Below are 22646 nucleotides of genomic sequence, written 5' to 3'. Positions count from 1 at the left end.
GTCCTACTTGTCAGTTTATTTAACATAATGTTATCTATAGACACCGCCTTGATAGAATGACAAAATCGGAATGGGGGGAATAAAACTTCCAATGCGCCGCCCGCCTTATATTTGGGGGAGGCGATGTGATGAACAGATATTGGAAAAGTTCTGCAGATGGCGGAAGCTGTCATCCCTTGCTATTATATACCTTGGGTTTTGGTTATGAAATTCTCTTATTATACTTCACTGACACAGGCTGTTTTTTTCTCTCTCTATTTCCCGTCAAACTCCCTCTGACCTTGCTTGCTACCCCTTCCCCATCCATATTTACGTTGAGCCACAATCTCTTTAATGAAACTGTATATTTCTCTCTCTCCGTCTTGTTTCTGTATTTTCCTCCTCTGTCTTTGCGCTCTCTCTGGCAGCAACAACAGTTGCTTAGGCCCTCTCTTCTGAGACCAGAGGTACAGAACACAATCTCTTTCCCCCCCTTGGGCTTCGGCTAAGTAGTGAAATATTTGTCTTTAATAAAGCACAGAGGCCTATTTGTTGGCCTTCTCATGTTTTCCTTCAACTTCATTGTCTTTGAGTAATGCTTTGTTTTATCCACGACAGGAGCTCTCCATGGAGTCTGGCATCGACCCAGGCCAGGACTATTACACCCAGGATTATTATAATTATGACCACGGGTAAGAGAAAGAGAGAGAGAGAGTGTGTGTGTGTGTGTGTGTGCACGGTGTGTCAGTGCACAATGTGTGTGTAGTGTGTTTGTGTGCATGCATGTGCGTGTTTGTGTTACTGAGGCCTTTCTGATCCTGCGTGTACACAAGGGCCGACAGCTTGCCTCACACCAGGGAAGCTCAGTCAGTCTGCAGAGTCCAGAGACTCCTTCGGAGTTCAATACCAAACGGCTCTCGTCACGACAGGCCTCCAGACTTCCTCCCCTCCCGCTGAAACATCAGAATTAGTTTTTCGAACAGCCTTGAAGTGGAGCATACAGGTCGGAATACATAACGATGGCTTCAGACGAAACGGCTCATATTGTCATGTGTTGCCACCTGCGATGAATTCCATAATTAGCGAGTCTAATCACTCACCTAACCTGTTCCAAATGAGCACCATCCATGTGGTGTCTTATAACAGAGCAGAAAGGAGCGCGGATTAAGATTGAATGTTGGGCACGGAATTAGGCTCTTAAGACTTTCTCCCTGCAGCACCAAAGTGAGAGGGCGATTAGTTTTAGAGGATGAAAGATTTGGTTCTACAGACACTGCAGCAGCAGATACAGTACATTTACCTTTCCCTGCCTCCTAGTCTCTTTCGTCTCTCTCGCCTCTCTCTCTCTCTCTACGCAGATGTTCAACTTTTAATTAGAACGTCCGGGCTCTCATTCCAGCCATACCGGCTGTTATTTTTCTCTCTGCTATGTAGCCTGCCTCTCAAAATGCTCATGTTTCCCGTCACACCGACCACCATTAATACAATTAGAGTTTGGCTCCCGTGGGGTTGAGATGTGGGGTAATAGTCTTCTGGCTGGAGGCTTGAGCTATTTAACCATTACTGACACCATGTACTGTTGGTCCATCCAGTGATGGCAGAGTGCGCCCTGTTAAGCTGATGGTCTGTTTCTATTTTAAAAGACGCTTTCTCCCTGGGAGCACTAAAAGCCTTTAATCTGGGCACATAGTGACCTTACTTCTACGCTCTGTAGTGAGTGGGCCCTGGACCTTATGGTACGCTTTGGCTGCCCCCCTCTGGCACTAAAGATCAGCTGAACAAAGACACAGAAAGAAAAAAGGAAACACTGCCTTGGGGTAATGACTGTAAAATCCCATAAGGAGGCCTTCGCCTAAATAAAGAGGCTCCTTTGCCCTCTCTCTCTCTCTCTCTCTCTCTCTCTCTCTCTCTCTCTCTCTCTCTCTCACTCTCTCACTCACTCACTCACTCACTCACTCACTCACATATATCCTCACTCCTCACTCACTCACTCACTCACTACACAGTTTGGAGGCACCTGGGACCCGGGCTTATTCACATATTCTGTTTTACACTCACTTCTGGAAAAAAAAAAAGACAGAATTCTACTGAGAAATGAGGTTGAATAAATGTAGTGATGGCTGCTAGTGAGTGCGAGTGCGTGCGTGTGCTATGTTTCTGTTGTCTGTGTGTGTCAGTGCAGTGTGTAACTAACCTGTTCCATCTCCCCTCCAGGTATGAACTGCCTCAGTATGGCAGTCGCAGGAAGTTGATATCTCCGACAGGCCTGTATGATGAGTACGGAGAGGTGATTGTTGACGACGATGGGAGCTATTACTACAGCCCGCAGGAGTCGGAGGGAGAGGTAGCTGATTTTATCTACAACTGTTACGTTGTTCAATAGCTACATGTATGATACAAAATGATGCAACTTTGAATTCAATGGAAAGTACACTATGTGCCTGGAGGAAACACTGTGTGTTGAATGGCTCAGTAACGGTTAACAGTGTCTTTAATGGTAGCTTGGGCTGATGTGACTGTAACAGGTGGCCATGCGGGGTGGGAGGAGGCCCCCTATGCAAGGCAAAGGACCCCTTCACGGCCCACCCAGTGGCCCCCCCAGACAGGCCTTTAGAGACCAGCAGCCCCCCTATTCTAGAACAGAGCAGGACCGGCCACCGCCAGAAGAGGGCACTGCTGCATCAGACTCCAAGCCCCACCACTCCTCCACGGTCATTCAGAAACTAAAGGCAGTCATGAAACTCTGCAAGTTCCCTGTCTCGGTTAGCAAGGAACCTGGTAACCCCCCCTCGCTCCACCCCCCATGGAACAAAGCCAGGATATTCCCCATGAAGTTCTCCTCCAAGGATCGGAGGGACGAAGGAGATGGTGGGGACTTCCTGACACTAACTAAGGCCTACCGCTCCGACAGCATGTTGATCATGGACAGTGGCATGGTCATAGATGGGAGCTACTTCCAGGCTTCGGATGATGCCAAGCCCTCGGTCAAACAGCAGTTGGGGAAAGCGCTGAGCCGTATAAACATCTCTAGCAGGCTTCAAGAGCGGAGGATATCCCCTATTGAAATCCTCAGTGTGAGCTCTCTAGCTGAGCAGAGGATGTCTGGGTCTGGGTCCCAAAGCTCCAATGACACTAAGAGGGAGGAGAGGAGGAGGTGGCAGGCCTCCCTGGCTTGGGACATTAGTGAGCAAGAGGAGGGCAGCAGCTCTGAGGCAGAAAGCATTAGTAAAGAGGCCTACTCCGACAGGAGTAGTAGGAGCAGTGCTGCTTCATCCTCCACACTGGGTACCGCGGGCTACCCTGGAGGAGACTTAGGTGGAGAGGATGACCAGGGGAGGGCTGTAGATTCAGACGAGGAGCAGGAGGAGTGCCAGGGAGATTCTGAGGAGGAGGAAAGGATGTCAGAGCGAGACTCAGATGGGGACTCAGACACAGAGAAGGATTTGGAGACAGAGGAGGAGTCCCAGACAGAGAGAGACTCAGGCACAGAGAAAGAGACAGATTCGGGATCAGAGACTGAGGACAACAAGAGGAGTGTGACATCTGCAGAAACTGAGGACACAGCACCAGGGGCTCAGAAGTCCTCACCCAGGCCACCATCCAGTAGAAGATCCTCTGTGGTCACCAGCCAGAGCAGTGACAGAGACAGTGGCGGTGGCACAGACAGGTCACAGAGCCGCAGTAGCAGAGCCAGTAGGAGAGCCAGTAGCAGAGCCAGTAGGAGAGCATCCTCTGACAACAGTGGAAGTGTCTCTGACCCAAGCTCCAGGAGCTCTAGATTTACCAGGACAAGAAGCGCTAGATCCAGGTCCTCCTCCCACACTCTAGGGTGCGAGGACACCATCGATGAGGAGAGCGAGGAAGAGGAGGAGTCTTCGGGGGGGGAGGAAGTGGAGGCTGAGAGCGGAGAATCACCAGAGGAGCATAGTGAAGGGTCGTCGTCCAGGAAGTCCAGTGGGAGTCGGACAACGGCCTCAACAGGAAATGGACGAGGACCGACCACCGTGTCCTACTCTACAGAGGTCAGCGGTGGCATGATGGACACCTCAGATGACCATTCCCCTGTCACCGAGGACGAGGAGGAGGAAGCCACGATGAAGAGACCGTCCAGCGGCATTTATGGAAACGGCTTGAAGCCGAGCACCAAGGAAGAGGAGGAGGAAGACGGGGAATCGGAAGATGACAACCCAGCTGATTCTGATGCTGATGAAGCCGTAACATCTTAAAGTGAATTCTGATCCCATTAAGTAAGATCACTGAATGCCTTGGATTGCGTGTGCAATTATCTGAGTGGAATTTATTATTGTCATATAAGCCATTTTAGGAAGCTTTTAAATTACAGAGAGTCTAAAATGCATGCCCTTCCTTGCTTTGTTCTCTTTTTGGTCCAATCTCTAGCTGCCACTGCTGCTGCCTTTTCTACATTGCTTTCATGAATACTGAAAGCAATTGTCCTTTGGTGGGATAATCGTATTCTTCCTTCTAAAGCTCTTAGGGCTCTGTAATAAATGGTTAATGATTGCTTCTCATCTGTCTGTGTCAAGAAGCATAACAGATTGTGGTTAATTCACATCAGAAGACATAATCATTTCCTTCAACAGCTCCTTCTCCGGCATGACAGTGTGACATTGTGTTTGCTGCTGGCATCTCTTCGCCTTGCCCGTCAAATGGTGTGAACCCATCTCTAATGATGTCGTGATGTTAGGCTTCATGTCTCTCATACATCTGCCTTCTGTTTGTTTGTGTTGTTCAGTACGGGAGGAAGAAGCGGATTAAGTTGGTGGTGGACAGGGAGTATGAGACTAGTTCCACGGGGGAGGACAGCGCTCCGGAGCCCCAAAGAAACCGTCTGTCTAACCTGACCAACCACAGCAACATCAATGGCAGCGTGTACCTGGCGCAGAACGGCTCGGTCATACGCACCCGCCGGTGTGTCCACTCAAACAACATCAAGGTCAACTCCCCAGTGCGGCTGGGCAAGCACTTTAAGAAACTGGACAAACTGGCCGTGACTCACGAGGAGAGACTGCCCCTCAACAGCCCCGTGGCGACCACGTCCTCGGTCGACAAGACCCTCAACACCCAGCCCTCCAGCGGCTCCCTGGCCTCTAGCACCAGTGGCCCAGAGAGCATAGCGTCAAAGTCCAACATCACCAAGGCCAGGAGCGAGAGAAGCCGGAACGCTGAGGAGCAGGAATCGCCAGTGGACAATGAGGACGTGAGAGAACCTTTAGAATCTCAGAGTGATCGCACACAGTCCGATGAGGAGGAGCTATGGATGGGGCCTTGGAACAATCTGCACATACCAATGACAAAACTGTGACTTTTGTATTTCCACTTTGCTACAGTATGTGACAAATTGTACTTTTTAGTATTGTCCCCAATTATATGGCATAAAGCTAAATTGAATTGCACTTAATTTCAATATAATGTCTTTATCAGTAATCCACTGGTTTGCTTTTACAGTACAAAAGTAATTGGCGTAATCTTATAAAATATGCTACATCTAAATGTAGCTACATTCATTTAAGAGTTTTTGCAACCAGCAAATTATGATGTTTCTTTTAAATACAGGTTCTTCAAAATGTTGAGTTTACATGCTATTTTCCTAATATAGCCACTTCTAGAATGTTGTTTCCATAGAAGACTGGATCAATTTAGCTGGGAAACATGAAGATGTATTGATTAGGGATGCACTTGCTGTCCACCTGGGCCTATAGTTGTGCTTTGGAGACACCCCAATCATAAAAGTCACTTAGACTTGAATCCATTGTTTGTTTGTTTTTCATTTTTATACAGATTGTTACATTTTTTTAGGGAGAATTGAAATACTATCTTGTTTGCTGCATACTGCATATTTGACACGTCTTGAAATAACAATTCTGGTTGTGGTCTTTGTTTTGAATCGGTATTCGTACTGGCCATGTGACGTTTATAAGCACATAAAGCAATGCAGTAATCTTTGTTCTAGTGCTGATATATCAAACACACCTTCATCTGTCTGGCTACCGACCTGATGATGGATACAGAAATAAACATTTCACACCAAAATGATGCTAGTTTTATTCATCTAGTTCTTTCCCCCTCTCTGAAATAATAAAACATATATTTGTTTGCAGCGAGAAGTATGCCAAGTTCAAAAACCCAGTCTACTCTATGCATAGTTCAAATTTGATATTGCAGTCAGTTAAATTTCCATGTGTTTGCTTTTGCTCTGAGAATCAGCAGTGTGATATCGATTACATTTCAAGTACTTTGGTTGCTATTCACTAGAGCTAGAGAACTTAAGAAGAAAGTGTTTCTTTTTAATCGTTTCTGGAAGGAGAATATATCAAACATCCATTTTTATTGATTTAAATAAATTGCCTGATTATGGCGATGCCAGTGCGTACACAGTGAATTCATTTGGGCTTATTATCTCTGCGTTAGTCAGAGGATGGTTCACCTCATTAATCCGGAGGAGAATTATATAAGCTGAGAAGTAGTGTGCTTTGGCTCTGGAACCATATCTACATGTCTACATACTCAAAGCTAATCTATTTCTACATGGTCAACTTTGACTTGAATCAAGTCTGTTCAAAGCTCACACTTGATGTCACATATCAATAATGCCAATATTTCTAACATGTTATACTATTTGGTTTGTATTGTGATTTAATTTCACCATACGTGTAATCCTAGCCAATAGCAACAGAAATATCCCGTAACAGTATTGTTCAAAGTGGCAAACCTGTGAAATGTGCTGTCTGAATCAGCTGCTTTAACTCAATTGATAAAGAGATAGCGGTTCGTAGACTTGCTGGTTCCTGCTCGGAAGCCTACATGCAGGATCTTGTATATACAAACATCCATGACGCGTACAAAGCCATCCCCCACCCCCACATTGGCCAATCAGATCACGGCTCTCTGTTCCTACTCCCCGCCTACAAGCAGCAACTCAGAAGGGAGCGACCAATACAGAGAATAGTGATGCACTGGACAGAGGAGGCAGACAATGCTGTAGGATTGTTTTGAGAATGCTGATTGGATAATGTTCAAAGATTCATCCAGCCAGGACTCATCCATCAGCATTGAGGAATATACAGTCGTGGCCAAAAGTTTCGAGAATGACACAAATATTAATTTTCACAAGGTCTGCTGCCTCAGTTTGTATGATGGCAATTTGCATATACTCCAGAATGTTATGAAGATGAACTGCAGATCAGATGAACTGCAATTAATTGCAAAGTCCCTCTTTGCCATGCAAATGAACTGAAGCAGGTAGTTGTGAGTGCATCTGCACGCACAGTGAGGCAAAGACTTTTGGAGGATGGCCTGGTGTCAAGAAGGGCAGCAAAGAAGCCACTTCTCTCCAGGAAAAACATCAGGGACAGACTGATATTCTTTTCGATTGAATCCTCTTTCCGATTGTTTGGGGCATCCGGAAAAATGCTTGTCCAGAGAAGACAAGGTGAGCACTACCATCAGTTCTGTGTCATGTCAACAGTAAAGATTCCTGAGACCATTCATGTGTGGGGTTGCTTCTCAGCCAATGGAGTGGGCTCACTCACAATTTTGCCTAAGAACACATGGACCAACAACATGAATAAAGAATGGTACCAACACATCCTCCGAGAGCAACTTCTCCCAACCATCCAGGAACAGTTTGGTGATGAACAATGCCTTTTCCAGCATGATGGAGCACTTTGCCATAAGGCAAAAGTGATAACTAAGTGGCTCGGGGAACAAAACATCGATATTTTTGGTCCATGGCCAGGAAACTGCCCATACCTTAATCCCATTGAGAACTTGTGGTCAATCCTCAAAAGGTGGGTGGACAAACAAAAACCCACAAATTATGACAAACTCCAAGCATTGATTATGCAAGAATGGGCTGCCATCAGTCAGGATGTGGCCCAGAAGTTAATTGACAGCCTGCCAGGGCGGATTGCAGAGGTCTTGAAAAAGAAGAGTCAACACTGCAAATATTGACAATTTGCATCAACTTCATGTAATTGTCAATAAAAGCCTTTAGACATGAAAGGCTTGTAATTATACTTCAGTATTCCATAGTAACATCTGACAAAAATATCTAAAACCTTTGGCCAAGACTGTACATTGTCAGTCACAGGCCTCTTTAGGAATGTGTTGATGATGTACCTACAATAACAATCCGGATGGTACCAACACATCCTCCGAGAGCAACTTCCCAGGAAACCAAAAACCCAGGAAGAACGGAGATATCCATACCATGCTTAAAGCCCATACTGAAGCATTCACTGTCAGCAGAAGGAACCCTGATGACTTGAGGGTGTGCGACGCGCACAGGGCAAGCAGGTATGAGCTCTACAAATCCATTAGGCTCTAAAGACTCAATACTCAATATTAGGCATAAAGACTCAATACAGACTCAAACTTGAATTGATGTTCGACAACTCAGATACACGATGCATGTGGCAAGGACTACAGACTATCACGGACTACAAAGGCCACTCCAGCTGTGTGGTACCCATCGAAGCCTCCCTCCCAGACGAGCTTCACACATTCTATGCTCTCTTTGAGGCAGACAATTCCGAGCCATCCTGCAAGACTTTCGCTGTTCTGGACGACCAGGTGCTTTCGCTCTCCAAGGCTGACTTGAGGAAAACTCTCAAAAGAGGGAATACTCTCACAAAGCCGTCGGCCCAGATGGACTCCCTGGCCGCGTTCTCAGAGTGTGTGCTGACCAGCTAGCAGGCATCTTCTCAGGCATCTGGGTCTGGACACCAGCCCATGCAACTGGATCCTGGATTACCTCACAGGCAGACCACAGGCTGTGAGGATTGGCAACCACACCTCCTCCAAACTGACTCTTAACACAGGGCCCCCCCAGGGGTGTATCCTCAGCCCCCTGCCTGCTAACCAACAATGATGAGTCAGCCTATAAGGAGGAGGTAAGTGAACTGGCATTGTGCCAGGACAACAACCTCTCCCTCAACGTCAGCAAAACAAAGGAGCTGATTGTTGACTTCAGGAAGCAAAAGAGGGAACATGCCCCAATCCACATCAACGGGACTGCAGTAAAGAGAGTCAGTAGTTAAGTTCCTCTGCGTCTACATCACAGAGGACTTGTCATGGACCAACAACACCACCACTCTAGTCAAGAGGGCACAATAGCGTCTCTACTTCCTAAGGCGGCTGAAGACATCTCCAAATACTACCACTGCACCATCGACTGCATCCTGACCGATTGCGTCACGGCCTGGTATGGGAATTGCTCCGTCAATAACCGTAAGGCCCTCAGGCAGGTGGTGAAGATGGCCCAGTACATCACTGGGACCATGCAACCACCTATCCAGGATATCTACTTGGTGCCCTGAGCAAAGCCTGTAGCATTATCAAAGGCCCCACACATCCCAGCCATGAGTTGTTTACTCCCTTACTGTCGGGCAGACGGTATTGGAGCATGAGGTCTGATACCAACAGGCTCAGAGACAGTTTCTATCTAAAATACTGCTAAACATTAAATCTGATTCTCTGCACCTTAGAACACATGCACTCACTCATACATACACCCACACAGACATACACACACACACACACACACAAACAAACACACTCATGCAACACACACATCCCAACTGCTGCTACCAGACTCACTGTGCTCTTTGCTCCCACGGGCTGATGATGCTAATGGGGTGTTGAGCATTTTTCCTGCAGGGCAAAGCCTTCTGGGTGCCGTAGTCCTCCCATCTGATTATGATTTCCAGACACGGGGAGAGAAAAAACAATCTCCAAAATTGACTCTGCTCTTTGCTCCAGCACCATCACCGCTTCTCTCTTTCTCTGGCTTGTTGACAAATTAGTTTCCTTGACAACCAGGGAGGCTTTCAGGCCCAATCCATTTCAACATTTCAACATTCTCCTGGATGTGAGAAATACTAGGGGAGAATCTCACAGTTTTCCTGAGTTTACCATAGATTCATGTTAAGTCTTCTTGCCAGAGAGTATGTGAACTCTTTTATTTTTATTTGAGTCACTTTTTACTTCAGGCTGATGCAATATTATGCAAATGTTTCAGGTTCATACAGGAGTAATGCAATTATTATTATTTCTTTCATTTCGATTTATCAGGGGGTGCTATAGCACTCAAAATGAAAAATGACTCAACTAAATAATGAGTGTTTCTATCATCCTAATGGAGGTGTAGATTACATCTCACATTCCACTGTTCCAACTTGTAAACAACGCTGCCTGGGATTTCTGTTCATGTGACTCTGTGCAGCCAATGGCAATGTCCGCTTTTAAGATATAAGGAGCCACTTGTGGATTTGACAGAGGTAGTGCAGTTCCACTTCCAACACGTCAGAACAACCCCTATGCAGAAGTTGGCTAAAGGCGTCCAAATGCGAAACAGTTATTTTAAGGGAGTATGCAGCACACTCGTTCGCCAGACGAACTGATGCAAGCTGAAGCCTTAAAACGGATCTGACTGAATTGTGTTGTGTTGACACCTAACATGAAACCTCAAACCAGTTATTTTTAAGCAGCACCATTGGACAGTTTAAGCCGTTTATTTCAGGCTTTTTGAAGAACCACAGTGTTCTCAAGTGATCCACTAAATGGCACCTGACACTACATTTGACTTTATCCACTTGTAGCGAGCACCCTCAACGGGTCGGAAACAACTGGATGCAATCGGTTTTCACAGGCCCCCAATGTCCGGTCTGGAATGTGAAGTTATAAGCTCTGTTGGTCAGCTACTGCGTAGCAACCTAGCGGTGCCAAAAGCCCAGGTCTGCCTTAGAAAGTCAATTACAATGGGCAGAATGGCCCCAAAAACATTTTAGATGGCTGTTTTGGGCTCAGAAATGTGTTTATTATGATCAAATTCGTTCCCCATGGTGAATTATTTTAAAGCTAGCTACAAATCTAGATATTTCATTAAATAGTGATCATTTTGACTACTACACCGCCTCCAACATCCTTTTCAGAGAATTTGGCAGTACGTCCAACCGGTCTCACAGCCGCAGACCACGTGTAACCATACTAGCCCAGGACCTCCTCATCCGGCTCCTTCACCTGCGAGATCGTCTGAGACCAGCCACCCGGACAGCTGATGAAACTGTGGGTTTGCACAACCAAATAATCTCTGCACAAACTGTCAGAAACCGTCTAAGGGAAGCTCATCTATCTACATGCTCGTCGTGCTCACCAGGGCCTTGACCTGACTGCGATTCTGCGTTGTAACCAACTTCAGTGGGCAAATGCCCACCTTCGATGTTCACTGGCACGCTGGAGAAGTGTGCTCTTTCCGGATGAATCCTGGTTTCAACTGTACCAGGCAGATGGCAGACAGCATGTATGGTGTTGTGTGGGTGAGCGGTTTGCTGATGTCATCGTTGTGACCAGAGTGCCCCATGGTGGCAGTGGGGTTATGGTATGGGCAGGCATAAGCTACGGACAACAAACACAATTGCATTTTATCAATGGCAATTTGAATGCACAGAGATACAGTGACGATAACATGAGGCCCATTGTCGAGCCGTTCATCCACCGCCATCACCTCATGTTTCAGCTTGATAATGCACAGCCCCATTGTCGCATGGATCTGTACACAATTCCTGGAAGCTGAAAATGTCCCAGTTCTTCCATGGCCTACCTACTCAACAGACATGTCACCCATTGAGAATGTTTGGGATGCTCTGGATCGACATGTACGACAAAAAATCCAATCAAATCCAATTTTATTTGTCACATACACATGGTTAGCAGATGTTAATGCAAGTGTAGCGAAAGGCTTGTGCTTCTAGTTCCGACCATGCAGTAATATCTAACAAGTAATCTATCAATTTCACAACAACTACCTTATACACACAAGTGTAAAGGAATGAATAAGAATATGTACATAAAAATATATGGATGAACCATGGCCATACGGCATACGCAAGATGCAGTAGATGGTATAGAGTACAATATATACATATGAGATGAGTAATGTAGGGTATATAAACATTATATAAAGTGTCATTGTTTATAGTGGCTAGAGATTTGAGTCAGTATGTTGGCAGCAGCCACTCAATGTTAGTGACGGCTGTTTAACAGTCTGATGGGCTTGAGATAGAAGCTGTTTTTCAGTCTCTCGGTCCCAGCTTTGATGCACGACAGGGTGCCAATATCCAGCAACTTCGCACAGCGATTGAAGAGGAGTGGGACAACATTCCACAGGCCACAATCATCATCCTGATCAACTCGATGCGAAGGAGGTTTGTCACTCTGCATGAGCCAAAGGATGGTCACCACAGATACTGACGGGTTTTCTGATCCACGACCTTAGCTTTTTTTTTTTCAAAGGTATCTGTGACCAACAGATGCATATCTGTATTCCAATTCATGTGAAGTCCATAGATTAGGGCCTAATGAATACATTTCAATTGACTGATTTCCTCATGAACTGACTTCTGCTTTTGGACTTTAACGAAGCGACACTCCATTTTAACTCCTCCTGCACATTTAATGGATTGGTTGAACTGTGCAGAAGTTTTTTTTCTCTCTCGGCAGGACCAGAAAGAAAGGCGTTTCTTTTACACCTGCTATGTTAGGTTATGTGGAGAGAGCCCTGAGAGAGAAAGGAATTGAAAGGACTAATGTGTCGTGATACTGATTTCTGTATTTTTATTTATTTATTCGTTATTTTACCAGGTAAGTTGACTGAGAACACATTTGCAGCAACGACCTGGGGAATAGTTACAAGGGAAAGGAGGGGGATGAATGAGCCAATTGTAAACTGGGGATTATTAGGTGACCGTGATGGTTTTGAGGGCCAGATTGGGAATTTAGCCAGGACACCAGGGTTAACATCCCTACTCTTACGAAAAGTGCCGTGGGATCTTTAATGACCTCAGAGAGTCAGGACACCCGTTTAACGTCCCATCCGAAAGACTGCACCCTACACAGGGTAGTGTCCCCAATCACTGCCCTGGGGCATTGGGATATTTTTTTAGCCCAGAGGAAAGAGTGCCTCCTACTGGCCCTCCAACACCACTTCCAGCAGCATCTGGTCTTCCATCCAGGAACTGAACGGTACCAACCCTGCTTAGCTTCAGAAGCAAGCCAGCAGTGGTATGCAGGGTGGTATGCTGCTGGCGAAGTAACTGTAGTAACTGCAGTTCACCAGTAGATGGAGGTGATGACGTTTGCATTACATATCAACCCCTGGTGTTGAATCAATTGGTTTGATTACAGGCAGTAAACATGTTTAATTTAAGTGCCAATTATAACAATTGTTTTTAATTGCATGATATAATGACAGTCACGTCCTGCAAAAAAAACAGTTCACCTCTGCATAGGAATGACTTGTAGATCTTTGTTAATTAACACTTAACTTCACAGGTAGAGTGCCATACTGTTCTCAACGTGCCCTGATTTACTCGAAGATGACTTTTCACCAGCAGGCTTCGTCACACTGACAAAGCTCTCACACTGAGCGGTGTGTTTTCTTCCACATAAGTGCAGTCGTGGGAGAAAACAAGTGAATTACACTGCTCTTGAACCCCCGCCAAGAGAGAGAGAGAGAACTTACAAGGAGAGGCAGTCTAATTAACACTTAAAAATGATTACAAGATTGCCTACCTCGTGACTTTAATGACATTATCCCCTTTGATCTTCACATGATGGATCCCCATTGAAATATTTCAAACAAACATCCAAAATAAATAATGAAGTGAATAATTACAAGCTTGCAGATTTGGAATAACAGATCATCATGGTCCCTTTAAATTCTATAATTAGCAGGAAGATCAGAGGGAGACGCTCAGAGTGTCAGAATACAGAACCTGGAGCTACGGTAAAGTTCAATCCAGAAGTGGGAGCTGGTGTTGACTGGAACTCATGCATGCAATAGGATGCATGCACGCTCATGCACACACACACACACACACACCGGACAAAACACAGCACACAGTAGCTTCAGAGATGTTGACTGCAGGTGGATAATAGCTCGTGGGCATATTCTACTGTTTCACTTGTTTAAACTCACAAGAGATGAACCACATCTAACAGTTTGTATATTTTCCCAATTTCATCCCCATATTTTTCCAAATTTCTGTCACACTGTATGATGGCAGGACTATGTGAAAATTGACACCCGCGATAGAGCCAATTTTTTTGTACCGAGTATAGAATTTTTCTAAACTATATAGTGTAGATTCTTCTTGCTTTATAATTGATGTATTGTGTGTGCAGTCTAAGTTAGCATTTGAGAGATGTTCTTGATCTCCCTTCACCCACAAACATACCCAGAGTAAATCATGTGGATGGCATCACACCCAAGCATTTTTATTATATCTCAAAACGCAAGGCCTATAGGAAAATATAAGCTCGGCACAGTCGGGCCAAGATAATGAGGGGGTGCTTTATGCATGTCTCCTGCTCAGACATTAGAATTACACTCATTGGGTCAAATAATGTCCTCTTTACACAATGAAAATACTGTTTTAAACATGCTGTTTTCCCACAGGTGAAAAAAACATTGTAGACTACCTGTCTTCGCCACACCAACAGAGAACTTGATGTTACTTTCCTAACCCCCGGTTCTCTGGTAAAATAATCGCGATTGCATCACTATGGGATTCGCTCCAGGCAGATCCCTACTAGGAAGACAGACAGGTTGAGACAGACAGGTTGACTGGCGAATTAAGCGAGCTCCTCTTTATAAAAGGTGCCACTCGCTCACCCTCTGGTTATTCTCAAGCATGCCTACCTTGTGCTCTTGCGAGCAGGGGAAATGTGGTGACACAACTCAGTCGTATTATCAGAGATCCAGGGTTACGGAAGTAACTGAGTTCTCTTTCAGATACTTGATGTATCACAGTGGGATATGGCCAACTCTAGTATAGCAGACATACTCTCTGAACCCAGGATAGTCCCAACAGCATCACCCCTCAGAGGCTCCCACACTGAGGACAGGCAGTACGCTCCAGCGAAAGTTGGTAAAAACCTCAAATGTTTGAGGGGTGGCCCAACACGCTGCATCCCAAATCTCAACAAAGAGATGCCTTTGAATAGGTGGCCATACCTCTGCTGGAAAGAGCCCCTCATGCCCTCCGGGGGCTGTAAATCCTTGCTATTTAAAGACAATATAATAGCCTCCAATATCCAATGGGATAAGTGTAAACAAGAGAGTGGTCTACCCTAGCAGCCGAGGTGCCCAAGGTACAAAGAGTTGGTCACTCTTACGTAATGCTCTCGTTCTAAGTAAATGTGCAAAGCGCATACTGGACATAAACGGTGGAGACACTCTTCTTCTGTAGAAGTGAAGGGCGGAGGGTGGAAAGCCACAAACTAAGGCAAGGCAATGATAATTATCACTGACCTTAGGCTAAAAGACGGGGTAAGGTAACAAGGTTACCTTGGATAACCCCGGGGGGGAAACTGTGAGCGCGAATGGTGGACTGACAGTGCGTGCAGGTCGCTCACTTGCTTTGCAGGCAAAAAGTAAAGCTGTTTTGAGGGAGAGAGATATCATCTCCACGCTTTCCAGCAGCTCAAAAGGCTGCTGCGAAAAGCCTCAAGCACAATAGACAGGTCCCAAGACAGGGCTAAAGACAATACTGTGTATTGTCAAAACCTATATGACAGGTTGAGATAGAGGCTAAATAGACCTTTACAGTGGAGAAAACCTTCCCTCTATCCAAAAGATCCTGCAACAAAAAAAAAAAGCATAGAACCTCAGATACAACGTGTGCAATAGGTAAGGAATGATCTGCCTTAGGTCACAACACTTCTAAAAAAAACAACTCTCCGCTTGTTCATAGAGTCACATACACATGGTTAGCAGATGTTAATGCGAGTGAGCTTGTAGAAGGGGCTCTGGCACTTGGATAGTCTAAATGACCTTGAGTGGGAGACCTGTCAAGTTCATCCTCTCAAGGCCAGTCCCACGGTACCTGGGTGAGGGTGGGAAATCTCCTTGTTTTGCTAGCCTCCAAAGATCCCTTACGTAACAGTAGTTGCCGGGGCTGGTTGTAAAAGCAGGAGAGTGATCTCCTTCCCTGCCCATCGAGAGGCTTTAAGATAAGGGATGGAGTGTCAGGCATAGATTCTAGCACTTCCACCCCTAGTAGTGTGTTTTTCAAAAACTTCCAAAGGGTTGTCCCTTCTACCAGTCTGGGAGTCAGTCTGGATAGACACGAAAGCGTGCTTTAGAGGTGAAAAATGCTGGGGCATGCGTGTCATGTGCACTCCAGGGTGCAACAACGCATGTCCGAGGCATATGTCTGGGCTATGTCGACAGAGTATTCTTTTGAGAAAGACGCTTTTGAGTTCTCAATCCTCTTGGACTGTGCCCCTATTGAGTGGCAAGAACAGGGCTATCAGATGTCTTAATCCTGAGTTTTCGAGTTTTAAGGACCAGACATTGAAATGAGTTTAGAATATTCATTGAGGAAATGTAACTGGTGTGAGAATGAAGATTCAGCAAGGGAATAAGAATGGACCAGTTGAAGCCAAGGGCTGCAGATGAAGGATCCAGGGGGGTGGACTCTGGAGTTTGGTTTGGAGTTCCAGGTAGACCTCATTGTCAGGCCATGATAGTTAGGCTGCTGTGGTGATGGCATTCCTTCAAGGAGGTCCTTGGAAGAACCTAAGCGATACCAGATGGGAGCCACAAAACTTGATAAGGCTAGTAATACACAGAATCAAAAAGAGGAGAACAAAAGAGGAGAAGTGTTAGTTTGGTCAGGTTTAAGTAAGGTGACAGTGGTGATTAAGAAGAGTGAGGACAGGTGTGGAGGCTGATTAGCAATGAGTTGCAGCTGATGCTTGTTGTGGAGCTGCATTCAAGGCAACTAGTTAAAGTGTTGCATCCAAGTCTGGTCTTCTCTCCCGAATTTTTGTTCTGACCCATAAAACCTAGTGATCAAACATGGAAGTGGATCTAATCGTTTTTCCACCATTCATTTTTCCCGTAGGTTATTTGGTATTTTATTAGGATCCCCATTAGCTGTTGAGAAAACATTAGCTACTCTTCCTAGAGTCCACACAAAACATGACATAATACAGAACATTAATAGACAAGGGCAGAACTACATACATTTTTCATTTTGAATTTTACCCCCTTTTCTCCCCAATTTCATGGTATCCAATTGTTTAGTAATTACTATCTTGTCTCATCGCTACAACTCCCGTATGGTCGAAAGCCATGCGTCCTCCGAAACACAACCCAACCAAGCCGCACTGTTTCTTAACACAGCGTGCATCCAACCCGGAAGCCAGCTGCACCAATGTGTCAGAGGAAACACTGTGCATCTGCGCCTGGCCCGCCACAGGAGTCACTAGTGCGCAATGAGACAAGGATATCCCTACCGGTCAAACCCTCCCTAACCTGGACAACGCTAGGCCAATTTTGCGTTGCCCCACGGTCACGGACGGCTGCGACAGAGCCTGGGCTCAAACCCAGAGTCTCTGGTGGCACAGCTAGCACTGCGATGCAGTGCCCTAGGCCACTGCGCCACCCGGGAGGCCCGAACAACATACATTTTTATCATTTAAGAAAAAACAGGTTTGCTGTTCATTTGAGCAATATGAGATGGGAATTCCAGGGGCATTTTAGAAACACTTAAAATAAGGCCTGTGTTTCATGTAGGCGTACCCCGGCGTGACGTTTTGAGAACCATGTAAATCTCTCTAGGACAAGGTGACTCATCAATATATTCACCTGTATTTACCCCTCCAAAAATGAAATGCTAATTAGCTGCTAATGTGGCTATCATAAAGAACTACAAATGTCATGACGATCTCGACGAATTGTGAGAAGGAATAGGTGGAAGCTAGAGAGCCCGGAAAGATGGCATGAGACAAAGGAATGTGTAGTATCGGTGGAGAAAGCTGTGTGTGTTAGCTGTGGGGATCGGAGGTGTCCGGTGAGAGACAGGCAGGTTAAGGTTGCCAGGGTTAGAGTAGTACAGAAAGTGTCGTATGCCGAAGCAGTGAAGAGAGTGGTAGAGGAAGATGGTTACAGGTTGAGGGATACTGAGAGGATTCCTGTGAGTAGGCAGAAACCAAGAGAGCGTGATGGGAAGAGTATGTGCTTCAGTAAGGTGGGCTTTTTAGTATTTATAGTCATGGTTGTCAATTGTACTGCAGAAATGGATCAGAAGTCACTGAAAATAGAGTTGGCAGTGGCAGAGAAGTACTTGTGATTGTGAGGATTTACTGCAGAACAGTTACTGCAGAACAGTAAGAGGTCTTGAGTGGTAGTGTACCGTCCTCTCAGATCGTTGGTCTGGAATAGGATTAGATAGGGTTTAATAGTGGAATGGTGTGGGGCGGTGTTGTTGAGAGGGGTAATAATGTAGTTGGCAGGGCAAGTTTCCTTTTTCCCAATTTTGTATTACTGTATCAATAATTTAATGTAGGTAGACCATGAATGGTCTCACACACCAGTACAGTACAGTGGTAGGCTTGATTACCAACAACGATGAGACGGCCTACAGGGAGGAGGTGAGGGCCCTCAAAGTGTGGTGTCAGGAAAATAACCTCACACTCAATGTCAACAAAACAAAGGAGATGATTGTGGACTTCAGGAAACAGCAGAGGGAGCACCCCCCTATCCACATCGACGGGACAGTAGTGGAGAGGGTAGTAAGTTAAGTTCCTCGGCATACACATCAAGGACAAACTGAATTGGTCCACCCACACAGACAGCGTCGCGAAGAAGGTGCAGCAGCGCCTCTTCAACCTCAGGAGGCTGAAGAAATTTGGCTTGTCACCAAAAGCACTCACAAACTTCTACAGATGCACAATCGAGAGCATCCTGTCGGGCTGTATCACCGCCTGGTACGGCAACTGCTCCGCCCACAACCGTAAGGCTCTCCAGGGGGTAGTGAGGTCTGCACAACGCATCACCGGGGGCAACACCACCCGACACCTACACCACCCAATGTCACAAGAAGGCCATGAAGATCATCAAGGACAACAACCACCCGAGCCACTGCCTGTTCACCCCGCTATCATCCAGAATGCGAGGTCAGTACAGGTGCATCAAAGCAAGGACCGAGAGACTGGAAAAACAGCTTCTATCTCAAGGCCATCAGACTGTTAAACAGCCACCACTAACATTGAGCGGCTGCTGCCAACATACTGACTCAACTCCAGCCACTTTAATAATGGAAATTGATGGGAGAAAAAATGTATCACTAGCCACTTTAAACAATGCCACTTTATGCTTATATACCCTACATTACTCATCTCATATGTATATACCATCTACTGCATCTTGCCTATGCCGTTCTGTACCATCACTCATTCATATATCTTTATGTACATATTCTTTATCCCTTTACACTTGTGTGTATAAGGTAGTAGTTGTGGAATTGTTAGGTTAGATTACTCGTTACTTATTACTGCATTGTCGGAACTAGAAGCACAAGCATTTCGCTACACTCGCATTAACATCTGCTAACCATGTGTATGTGACAAATAAAATTTGATTTGATTTGAGTAGGTGGTGGTGTATGCACCTAAAAGTTTGCAATCCGTCAACCAAATCCTGAAGACGAAATGTAATTTTAGTTCATTCTTAACACCATCAGAAGAGCAGCTGATGACGGGTCCATCTTGGCCCTACTCCAAGGAGGAGGGTTTTCAAGGGCAAAATAATCCCCATCCGCTCGCGCTCGTAAAGGGAAGTAGAGCAGGCAACGGCCCAACCGCATGAACCAAACGCAGGGTAGAAACGGGACGAGGAAAACGCCTGAGAGTTATGGAGTTGGGAGTAACAGATAGCTGTCTGGGGCTCTGTTGAAAATATAAGAAATGAAATATCGTTGTTGTGAAGGGTTGTGACACCCCTACAGGACTCCAATTGCTTCCAATTACCCTAGGCCACACACCCCTTTCCACCACACCTGTTCCCCTCCCTAATCACCTCTCGTTTTTCACTCCTCTGTTTCCCATATGAGCAGCATGCTCCTTCTGCCACCCTAGTAATGGTTAATGCTTGGTGATGCCACAGGCTGTTCCTTACTTTGGGCATGATGTGCTGAAGTAAGAGCCCTTTGTTATAATACTGTTTGTAGAATGTAAGTCCAAAATAATATATACTTGTCCTATGTTATATCCCTTTGTATATTCATTCCCTCAGTTTGCTAATGATGTTAAGCCCATATTCATCTGGTACTACTTTATGATTCATTCACCTTTTATTCAACTATACTGACTGATCTCAAGCTCGATGGAGAGGGTTCTTCATCAATTGAGTTGAGTTGCCTTTGGCTTGTCGACAGGGATGTGCAGTCAGGCTAGGCACTGCTTATCTTGTGAAAAAAAGCTGTTAAGAAAATTGTCATTAAAAAAATACAAATAAAAATCTCAATAATTCTGAAAGTTTTTATGCTCTAAAACTGCATCAAAACCTCAGAAAAGGTGAGCAGCTAAAACAAGTGAACTTACGCAATGCTAAGGTAAAGGAAAACCCTGAGATGTTGAAGGACATTATTAGAACAACGTGCTACCTAGGGAAACAAGATATAATTATGCAGTAACGATGAGAGCACAAGCTCGTGTGATCGTGGCAACTATGTGGAGTTACTGTATGCCTTTGCTGAAAAAGACGAAAGGTTAGCTAGACACTTGGAGACTTCCACCAAGTGTCTAGTGTTTTCGGGTACATCAAACAGAATGGTTTGATTGAAGCCGTCAGTGACGTGATTAGAAAGGACATTGATGATTAATGCAGCCCCATTTGTTGCAGTAGAGGAGGCCATAGATGATACCGGTGGCGATATTAGCACGTAAATCTTACAAAATGGGATGCATGCCAGAAAAGCAACTAAACAATACTAAATAATACATTAATTGCACTATAATGGTGACAAATGGTGCCCACAAACTGTTAGGGCCTACATAAAGATGTCCCAACAGCAGAGCTTTCTCTTCAGCACCATGGAGTGAATCCTTACCACCACTACACCTGGCTATCAGCGGAGCCTTGTCTGGCAGCGAAACAGTTCATTCAACCTCATTTACTGCCTTTTTAAAAACAACTGATGTGGCTGACTTGCTTAATCAAATGTGGTTTCAACTGACAATTGAGGTGTACAAACTATGGCGTAAGGAAATGATGATCTGATAAGAGGCAATCTGTCATTTCGATTAAAGACATTAATGAGCAAGCTAGGACGAACGTAGTCAATTTAATTATGTGTTCAGCACTTTTGAAATGTACAGCGACAGACTTCAGAACATGGACTGTTCTTACAGTATTCTCCCTGTACACCAAGTCCGAATCATAGGATGAATAAAGGGGGCATATAAGCAGACAATGAAAGCTCTTACAATATTTGATGATATACAATCTTTAAAACAGTCTATAGGCTATATGTGCACCACCAAGTCAGAACAGTAGGCTAAGTAATGAGGGGGAAAGGGACCAAATTATTAGGGTGAGGCACATGGGCTACTAACAGCTTACTACACATACACTTAGTATTAATTTCTTAGCTACAGTATATATATCTCCCTGACATGTTACATCATTTATGCAGCAGCATACAAGACATTTTTGGACTCACCTTGTTGTGCTGTGGTCACTTGAACGGGAAGGTGGCCCGGCGGTCCTTCTTGTGGGCAAATTCTGTCATCAAAGTCTGGCATTCTTAGGCCACCCGAGTGGCACAGTGGTCTTAGGCACTGCATCGCAGTGCTTCTTTTATTTATATATTTTATTTAACCTTTATTTAACTGGGCAAGTCAGTTAAGAACAAATTCTTATTTACAATGATGTTCTGGCAAAAGGCCTCCTGCGGGGACAGGGCCTGGGATTAGAAATAACAAATAAAATAAAAATATAGGACAAAACATCACGACAAGATCACGTCAAGAGAGACAACACAACACTACACAAAGAGAAACCTAAGACAAGAACATAGCATGGCAGCAACACAACATGACAACAACATGGCAGCAACACAACATGGCAGCAGCACAAAGTGCAAGAAAGTAGAGACAACAATACATCACGCAAAGCAGCCACAACTGTAAGATAAAACTGTCCAGTTTGAGTGTTTGTTTGCAGCTTGTTCCAGTTGCTAGCTGCAGCGAACTGAAAAGACGAGCGACCGGGGATGTGTGTGCTCTGGGAACCTTTTAACAGAATGTGACTGGCAAAACGGGTATTGAATGTGGAGGATGAGGGCTGCAGTAAATATCTCAGATAGGGGGGAGTGAGGCCTAAGAGGGTTTTATCAACCAGTGGGTCTTGTGACAGGTATACAAAGATGACCAGTTTACAGAGGTGTATAGAGTGCAGTGATTTGTCCTATAAGGAGCAAATCTGATGGCCGAATAATAAAGAACATCTAGCTGCTCGAGAGCACCCCTTCCTGCCGATCTATGAATTACATCTCTGTAATCTAGCATATGTAGGATGGTCAACTGAATCAGGGTTAGTTTGGCAGCTGGGGTGAAAGTGGACCGGATTACGATATAGGAAACCAAGTCTAGATTTAACCTTAACCTGCAGCTTTGATATGTGCTGAGAGAAGGACAGTGTACCTTCTAGCCAAACTCCCAGGTACTTATATGAGGAGACTACCTCCAGCTCTAAACCCTCAGAGGTAGTAATCCCACTTATGGGAAGGGGGGCATTCTTCTTACCTAACCACATGAACTTTGTTTTGGAGTTGTTCAGAACAGGGTTAAGTTCAGAG

The 22646-nt window shown here is 45.2% G+C and overlaps 1 protein-coding gene across 1 annotated transcript in view; it reads left to right on the top strand.

Annotated features, from left to right (window-relative positions):
• Positions 1-6033, top strand: part of pcdh15b (protocadherin-related 15b) — a 214316-nt gene extending 208283 nt beyond the window's left edge. The window contains exons 37-40 of the mRNA XM_042305961.1: positions 408-446; positions 598-671; positions 2194-2323; positions 4733-6033. Coding sequence (XP_042161895.1) covers positions 408-446; positions 598-671; positions 2194-2323; positions 4733-5302 — 813 coding nt within the window. The 3' untranslated portion in view covers positions 5303-6033. The remainder of the gene's footprint in view (positions 1-407; positions 447-597; positions 672-2193; positions 2324-4732) is intronic.
• The last annotated feature ends 16613 nt before the right edge of the window (positions 6034-22646 follow it).

This window comes from Oncorhynchus tshawytscha, linkage group LG25 (genome assembly GCF_018296145.1).
Source record: "Oncorhynchus tshawytscha isolate Ot180627B linkage group LG25, Otsh_v2.0, whole genome shotgun sequence".
Taxonomy (NCBI): domain Eukaryota; kingdom Metazoa; phylum Chordata; class Actinopteri; order Salmoniformes; family Salmonidae; genus Oncorhynchus; species Oncorhynchus tshawytscha.
Note: the sequence above shows the minus strand (reverse complement) of the source record. Positions and strands in the feature narration are given on the sequence as shown.